At 50.5% G+C, this 8,639-nt stretch overlaps 2 protein-coding genes across 2 annotated transcripts in view; both read left to right on the top strand.

Moving 5' to 3' along the window:
• Fdx1l (ferredoxin 1-like) overlaps nt 1-7,451 on the top strand; it is an 8,744-nt gene extending 1,293 nt beyond the window's left edge. The window contains exons 2-3 of the mRNA XM_013033938.1: nt 7,131-7,218; nt 7,284-7,451. Coding sequence (XP_012889392.1) covers nt 7,131-7,218; nt 7,284-7,440 — 245 coding nt within the window. The 3' untranslated portion in view covers nt 7,441-7,451. The remainder of the gene's footprint in view (nt 1-7,130; nt 7,219-7,283) is intronic.
• A 311-nt stretch (nt 7,452-7,762) lies between these two features.
• Nucleotides 7,763-8,639, top strand: part of Zglp1 (zinc finger, GATA-like protein 1) — a 4,787-nt gene continuing 3,910 nt past the window's right edge. The window contains exon 1 of the mRNA XM_013033937.1: nt 7,763-7,789. Coding sequence (XP_012889391.1) covers nt 7,763-7,789 — 27 coding nt within the window. The remainder of the gene's footprint in view (nt 7,790-8,639) is intronic.

The following is an 8,639-nucleotide window of genomic DNA, read 5'->3' as shown; positions in this document are numbered from 1 at the left end:
GTGTGTGTGTGTGTGTGTGTGTGTGTGTGTGTTTTCTGGGCGCTGCCCCTGTGCTCTGTCACGTGATTGTTCCACTCTGCTTTTTTTTTTCCACGGTTAGTTGGAGATAGAGACACAGACTTACCTGCTTGGGCGGGCTTTGGAGTGCTACCCTTACTCTCAGCTTCCTGCGAGGTGAGGATTACAGGCCTGAGCCTTCAGGGCCTGAGCACACTGCCATTCTTTTTTTTTTGCCAGTCCTGGGACTTGAACACAGGCCCTGGGTTCTCCCCTCAGCTTCTTTTGCTCAAGGCTAGCACTCTACTACCTGAGCCACTGCTCCACTTCTGGCCTTTTCTGAATGGCTTATTTATTCAGAGACGAGGGTCTCAGAGACTTTACTGCCCAAGCTGGCTTTGAATTGTGATCCTCAGATCTCAGCCTCCTGAGTAGCTGGGATTACAGGTGTTGTTGTAAGCCACTACCAAGAGCCCAGATCACGCTGCCATTCTTTCTGGTTGTTTTGAGACAGTCCAGTCCTGCAGTTTACCAGACTCTTGAGTACTGAGCACACAGTAACTTTCTTGATGTATTTAGCAGCCAAACTCCCACCTCAGGACCTTTGTATTTCCTGTTACCTGCGTCAGGTATATCTTCTCAGTAAATGTCACCTTCCTGACAGGTTCATCTTCCTTAGCCAGTTAACTCAGTCATATCAGTATCTTGGCGTTTGTTTCCTGTTTTGGCATTACTTTTTCTTTTCTTTTTTTTTTTTTTGGTCAGTCGTGAGACTTGAACTCTGGGCTTGGGCACTATCCCTGCGCTCTTCAGCTCAAGGCAAGCGCTCTACCGCGTGAGCCACAGCGCCACTTCTGGTTTTCTAGTGGTTTATTGGAGATAGGAGTCTGACGGACTTTCCTACCCAGGCTGGCTTTGAACCGTGATCCTCAGATCTCAGCCTCCTGAGTACCTAGGATGACAGGCGTGAGCCACCAGCACCCAGCTTGGCATTACTTTTAAGTTTTAAGACGTTGCTAGGCAAGAATGCTACCACTTGAGTCATGTTATATCTCAAATAGGGTATTGCTTTTTGTATGGGGCTAACCTCCTAACATGATCCTCCTATGTGTGCCTCCTATGAAGCTGGAATCACAGGTATGAACCACCATGCCCAGCTCCATTGAGGCAGAGGTCTTGCTAACTTGCTAACTTTTTGTCTGGGCTGGCCTGGAACTGTGATTCTCCAGATCTCCACCAGCTGGGATTACAGGCATAAACCACACAGCACTTGACCTAATATGTTTTATTGTTCTCCTAGCACTTGTCAGTGTTTTGTTCCCTTTCTTGTCCTGTGTCCCACAGGGAGCTGGGAGATTCAATTCCCACTTAATTAGCTGCCTCTTGTGATAACAGGATTGGAGATTGGTATTGTTAAAAGAAAGAAAGACGACTGGGAAGGTGGCTCAGTGGTAGAGTGCTTGACTTGCAAGCATGAGGCCCTGGGTTCGATTCCTCAGCCCCACATAAACAGAAAGCCAGAAGTGGCGCTGTGGCTCAAGTGCTAGACCACTACTAGCCTTGAGCTGAAGAGCTGAGGGACAGTGCCCAGGCCCAGAGTTCAGGCCCCACGACCAGCAGAAAGAAAGACAAACAGCTAAAGTATGAACTGACTGGTGCCAGTCCTGGGGCTTGAACTCAGGGCCTGGACACTGTCCCTGAGCTTCTCTTGCTCAAGGCTAGCACTCTACCACTTGAGCCCCCTGACTGAATCTTCATAACAACTCTAAATAGAGATGAACTCCAAATTAGCAGTGGAAAATCAAGCCCCAGCATCAATAGACCTGATCCAGCCTGTTATCCTAGCTACTCAGGAGGCTGAGATCTGAGGATCAAGGTTCAAAGCCAGCCCGGGCAAGAAAGTCCATGAGACTCTTATCTTCAATGAACCACCAGAAAACTGAAAGTAATGCTGTGGCTCAAGTGGTAGAGCGCTCACCTTGAGCTGAAGAGCTGAGGGACAGCGCCTAAGCCAGAGTTCAAGCCCCATGACTGACCAAAAAAAAAATAGACCTGGTCCAAAATCAAGGAAACCTAGATTGAAATCTAACTCATTGTAGCCACTCATCTATGTTGCGCCTTTGTGGATACTGAAAACTTACTAAGCATTAGATGGCACTATATAAGCTAGACATGACTTCTGGAGGGACAATAATCCCTGGGCTCTGGTGGCTCATGCCTGTAATCTCTGCTCACCAGAGGCTGAAATCCAGAGAATCACAGTTTGAAGCCAGCTACGGCAAAAAAAAGAGAGAGAGAGACTCCCATCTCTAAACAACCGCTAAAAATTACCAGTAAAAATCTAAAAAGGGAGGGCTGGGAAGGTGGCTCAGTGGTAGAGTGCTCGCCTGGCATGCATGAGGCCCTGGGTTCGATTCCTCAGCACCCCATAAACAGAAGAAAAACAGAAGTGATGCTGTGACTCAAGTGGTAGAGCACTAGCCTTGAGCAAAAGAAGGTCAGGGGCAGTGCCCAGGTCTTGAGTTCAAGCCCCATGACTGGCAAAAACAAACTAATAAAAAAAAAAAAACTCTAAAAAAAGGCCTAAAATTCTACTAACTCAGGAGGCCGAGATCTGAGGATCAGAGTTCAAAGCCAGCCCAAGCAGGAAAGTCCGTGAGACTCTTCTCTAATGAACCACCAGAACACTGGAAGTGGTGCTGTAGCTTAAGTGGTAGAGCGCTGGCCTTGAACATGGGAAGCTGGGCCAGCGCTCAGACCCCAGTGCAGGCTCCAGGACCAGTAAAAAAATAAAAATGAAAATGAAAAAAGTCTCCCTAGTAAACATGATGATGGGGGCTGGGAAGGTGGCTCAGTGGTAGAACGCTTGCCTTGCATTCCTGAAGCCCTGGGTTCCATTCCTCAGCACCACATAAGCCAAAAGAAAAAAGCCAGAAGTGGCGCTGTGGCTCAAGTGGTAGAGCGTTGGCCTTGAGCTGAGGAGCTGAGGGACAGCGCCCAGGCCCAGAGTTCAAGCCCCACAACCGGACCCCCCCCAAAAAAAAAACAAAACGTAAACATGATGATGCCATATTCAATGGGGAAGGCAGAGATCTACCAGGAGATATACTGAGATTTTTTTTGTTTTTGTCTTTATGGTTTTTGTTTTCTTCTTTTTTGCCTATCCTGGGGCTTGAACTCAGGGCTGGCTGCTGCCCCTGAGCCTCTCTGTGGCTGTGCTCTACCCCTTGAGCCACTGACCACTTCTGGCTTTTTCTGAGTAGTTTATTGGAGATAAGTGTCTCACGGACTTTCCTGCCCGGGCTGGCTTTGAACCGTGTGATCCTCACATCTCAGCCTCCTGAGTAGTTAAGATTACAAGTATAATCCACCATCGCCTAATATATAGAGTATTTTTTTTCTTTTTTCTGTCAGTCGTGGGGCTTGAACTCTGGGCCTGGGCACTGTCCTTCAGCTCTTCAGCTCAAGGCAAGCGCTCTACCACTGGAGCCACAGCGCCACTTCCGGTTTTCTGGTGGTTCATTGGAAACAAAAGCCTCATCAACTTTTCCTGCCCCAGCTGGCTTTAAACCCTGATTCTCAGATCTCAGCCTCTTGAGTAGCCAGGATTACAGGCGTGAGCCACCGGCACCTGCCTTCCCCAGCTATTTTATTGAACTGAAGGGTTTGAACTCAAGGTTTTGGGTGCTTTCCCTGAACTTTTCTGCTTAAAGCTAGCACTCTGTAACAATTTGAGCCAAGCTCCACTTCCAACTTTTTGGTGGTTAATTGGAGATGAGTCTCATGGGCTTTCCTACCCGGGATGGCTTTGAACTATGACCCTCAGATCACAGCCTCCTGAGTCACTAAGATTACAGGCGTGAGCCACCAGTGCCTACGCTCTCCAGCTGTTTTAAAACCAGGTGGCTTTGGTTTTTTGTTTTTTGTTTTTTTTTTTGTTTTGGCCGGTTCTGGCTTGAACTCAGGGCCTGGGCACTGTCCCTAAGCTGCTTTTGCTCAAGGCTAGCACTCTACCACTTGAGCCACAGCATCATTTCCAGCTTTCTCTGTGTATGTGGTACTGAGGAATCGAACCCAGGGCCAGGCATGCAAGGCAAGCACTCTACCACTGAGCCACCTTCCCAGCCCCAACCAGGTGATTTCTTTGTTCTCCATTGAGTGGCTGGGAGTGAAATTATGTGTAATACTTTGTACCTGGCACCTGTTGCAGAGAGGAAGGCAGGTCGGCCTAGAGGTAAAGATAACTATTTATGGGGTTGGAAGCGTGGCTCAATTGATGAGTGCTCGCCAGTGAGCTAAAGCATCAGGTAAGCCAGGCGCCGGTGGCTCCCGCCTGCCATCCTCGCTCCTCACGAGTCTGAGATCTGAGGATCGCAGTTCAAAGGCAGCTCAGGCAGGAAAGTCTGTGAGACTCATCTCCAATGAACCACCAGGAAACCAGAAATGGTGCCGTGGCTCAAAGTGGTAGATCACTAGCCTTGAGCAAAAAGAGCTCAGGGAACAGTGCACAGACCCTGAGTTCAAGAGTTCAAGCCCCACGACGAACAACAACAACAAAAAAGGATCAGGTTCAAGTCCTGGTCAAAGACCAAAAGAGAGAGAGAGAGAGTTATAAGCCAGGCACAGTGATTCACCTGTGGCTAATCTAGTACCGACGCACGAAAAAAGGAATAAACCAGGGTTATTTATGGCAATGAATGATGCACTAAATTAAGAGGGAGAAGAGAAAAGAAGCAGAATGAGAGGGAGTCTTGGGACAGTCAAGTTGAGTCAGTGGAGAACAAGCATTCCGGTCTTTAGGGACAGCAGGAGCAGGGCCTGGGTGGTGGATCAGGGAGGTAGTTGTGGAGCCAGTCATTGTAGTGTATGTCTGTAATCCCAGCTGTTCGGAAGCGGAGATGGGAAGATCTTTGTTGTTGTTGTTGTTTGTTTGTTGGTCAGTCATGGGACTGAACTCTGGGCCTGGGCGCTGTCCCTCAAGCTCTTCAGCTCAAGGCTAGCATGCTACCACTTACACAACAGCACCACTTCCAGCTTTTGCTGCTTATGTGGTGCTGAGGAATTGAACCCAGGGCTTCATGTATGCAAGGCAAGCACTCTACCACTGAACCAACTTCCCAGCCCGTGTTGTTGTTTTTTGTGAGTCCTGGGGCTTGAACTCAGGGCCTGGGTGCTGTCCCTGAGCTGCTTCTGCTCAAGGCTAGCGCTCTACCACTAGAGCCATAGCGCTACTTCCAGCTTTTTCTGTGTATGTGGTAGTGAGGTGCTTCATGCATGCTAGGCAAGTATTCTACCACGAGCCACATTCCCAGCCCCAGGGAAGATCTTGACTTCCAGTACAGCCTTGTCTTCAAAGGCCTGTCTTTCTTTCTTTTTTTTTTTTCGGTGGTGGGGCTTGAACTCTGGGCCTGGGCTCTGTCCCTCAGCTCTTCAGCTTAAGGTGAGTACGCTACCACTTGCACCACAGCACCACTTCCAGTTTTCTGTGTGGTTTAAGAGTCTCACCTTTTGTGCCCAGGCTGGCTTTGAACAGCGATCCTCAGATCTCAGCCTCCTGAGTATCTAGGATTGCAGGCATGAGCCACCTGCGCCTGGGAAAGCCCTGTCTTTAAAAAAAAAAAAGCTAGGCGCCGGTGGCTCACACCTGTCATCCTAGCGGCCCAAGAGGCTGAGATTTGAGGATCGCAGTTCAAAGCCAACCCGGACAGGAAACATTGTGAAACTCTTTTCTCCATAAACCACTAGAAAACCCGAAGTGGCATTATAGCTCAAGTGGTAGAGCATTCGCCTTGAACTGAGAGCAGAGGGACAGTGCCCAGGCCCAGAGTTCAAGCCCTACAACAAAAATAAATTAATTTAAAATAATAGGAATCAATGGAATGATAGAGGGAAAAGTAGATTTCAAGTCCTGAGTAAAGGAATTTGAACTTTAGTGTGTGTGTGTGTGTGTGTGTTTGCCTGCCTGTGTGTTTGTATGTACTGGGGGTCAAACCCAGGGTCTAGATCCTGTCCCTTAGCTTTTTTTTGGTGGTGGGGCTTGAACTCTGAGCCTGGTTGCTGTCCCTCAGCTCTTCAGCTCCAGGCTAGCCACAGCACCACTTCTGGTTTTCTGGTGATTAATTGGAGATGAGAGTCTCAGGACTTTCCTGCCCCAGCTGGCTTTGAACTGTGATCCTCAGATCTCAGCCTCCTTAGCTAGGATTATAGGGGTGAGCCACCGGCGCCCAGCTGTCCCTTAGCTTTTTGTACTCAACAGTGGTACTCTACCACTTGAGCCACAGCTCCATTTCTGATATTTTGGTGGTTCATTGGAGCTAAGAGTCCCACAGACTTTCATGCCCCATCTTGTTTTGAATCTGTTTTCAGTTCTCAGCCTCCAGAGAAGCTAGAATTACAGGCATGAGCCACCGTGCCCCTGGGCTCAGCAGGGAGATGCGGGCCGCGGCGTCCAGCACAGGCTCCTAGTAAGGCCTCACAGGTGCCTGTTGACCTGTTGCATTTTTTCCCATCTTATTTATTTAGGGCCAGTTCTAGGCTTGAACTCAGGGCCTGGGCATTGTCCCTGAACTTCTCTTGCTCAAGGCTAGCACTCTACCACTTGAGCCACAGCGCCACTCTTCCAGCTTTTTTTGTGTGTGTGGTACTAAGGAATCGAACCCAGGGATTCATGCATGCAGGGGAAGCGCTCTACCACCAAGCCACCTTCCCAGCCTCTTCCTATCTTATCTACACAGAAATTAATGGCCAGATCTCTGTGGATGGCACCTGGGGTCCGCTAGGCCATGTCTTTGTAAGGCCTTGGGCTGTGTGCGGTGCTGGCGGCTCCTGCCTGTAATCCTATCCTCTCAGGAGGCGGAGATCCAAGACTTCGATTCAGAGCCAGCCGGCACAGCTGAGTTTGTGAGATGCTTTTTATCTCCAATGAGCCACCAAAAAGCCGGAAGTGGAGCTGTGGCTCAAGCAGTAGAGCATCACCCTTGAGCAAAGCAGCTCGGGGACAGGGCCCAGGCCATGAGTTCAAGCCTCAGGACTAGGCCCCCTTCCCCCCAGGACTCCCCCAAACCCTTGGGGTGCTTGGGCCAGCTGCTAACCCAGAAGTGAGGCCTCACCGCCCCCCTCTACTTCCTCCCCAGGGGCCTGCGAAGCCTCCCTGGCCTGTTCCACCTGCCACGTGTACGTGAGCGCGGCCCACCTGGACCTTCTGCCTCCCCCCGAGGAGAGGTGAGCCTGGAGGGGGGGGGTCCCCCAGCCGCGGGTCCCCGCGCTGACCGCTGACCCCCCCCCAGGGAGGACGACATGCTGGACATGGCGCCCCTGCTCCAGGAGAACTCCCGTCTGGGCTGCCAGATCGTGCTGACCCGCGAGCTGGACGGGGCGGAGTTCACGCTGCCCAGGATCACCCGCAACTTCTACGTGGACGGCCACGTGCCCAAACCCCACTGACATGGGGGGGGGGGGGGCGAGCCACGGATCGGCCCCAGCCCCGGGACCTGCGGGGAGAAAGCGGGCGGCCGGCCGCGCGGGGCCCGGCCCGGGTTGGAGGTGCTGGGGAGGTGGCTCAGTGGTAGAACGCTTGCCTTGCATTCCTGAAGCCCTGGGTTCCATTCCTCAGCACCACATAAGCCAAAAGAAAAAAGCCAGAAGTGGCGCTGTGGCTCAAGTGGTAGAGCGTTGGCCTTGAGCTGAGGAGCTGAGGGACAGCGCCCAGGCCCAGAGTTCAAGCCCCACAACCGGACCCCCCCCAAAAAAAAAACAAAACGTAAACATGATGATGCCATATTCAATGGGGAAGGCAGAGATCTACCAGGAGATATACTGAGATTTTTTTTGTTTTTGTCTTTATGGTTTTTGTTTTCTTCTTTTTTGCCTATCCTGGGGCTTGAACTCAGGGCTGGCTGCTGCCCCTGAGCCTCTCTGTGGCTGTGCTCTACCCCTTGAGCCACTGACCACTTCTGGCTTTTTCTGAGTAGTTTATTGGAGATAAGTGTCTCACGGACTTTCCTGCCCGGGCTGGCTTTGAACCGTGTGATCCTCACATCTCAGCCTCCTGAGTAGTTAAGATTACAAGTATAATCCACCATCGCCTAATATATAGAGTATTTTTTTTCTTTTTTCTGTCAGTCGTGGGGCTTGAACTCTGGGCCTGGGCACTGTCCTTCAGCTCTTCAGCTCAAGGCAAGCGCTCTACCACTGGAGCCACAGCGCCACTTCCGGTTTTCTGGTGGTTCATTGGAAACAAAAGCCTCATCAACTTTTCCTGCCCCAGCTGGCTTTAAACCCTGATTCTCAGATCTCAGCCTCTTGAGTAGCCAGGATTACAGGCGTGAGCCACCGGCACCTGCCTTCCCCAGCTATTTTATTGAACTGAAGGGTTTGAACTCAAGGTTTTGGGTGCTTTCCCTGAACTTTTCTGCTTAAAGCTAGCACTCTGTAACAATTTGAGCCAAGCTCCACTTCCAACTTTTTGGTGGTTAATTGGAGATGAGTCTCATGGGCTTTCCTACCCGGGATGGCTTTGAACTATGACCCTCAGATCACAGCCTCCTGAGTCACTAAGATTACAGGCGTGAGCCACCAGTGCCTACGCTCTCCAGCTGTTTTAAAACCAGGTGGCTTTGGTTTTTTGTTTTTTGTTTTTTTTT

This window comes from Dipodomys ordii, unplaced genomic scaffold (genome assembly GCF_000151885.1).
Source record: "Dipodomys ordii isolate 6190 unplaced genomic scaffold, Dord_2.0 Scaffold180, whole genome shotgun sequence".
Lineage (NCBI taxonomy): Eukaryota > Metazoa > Chordata > Mammalia > Rodentia > Heteromyidae > Dipodomys > Dipodomys ordii.
This window is presented reverse-complemented; position numbering and strand designations above follow the sequence as displayed.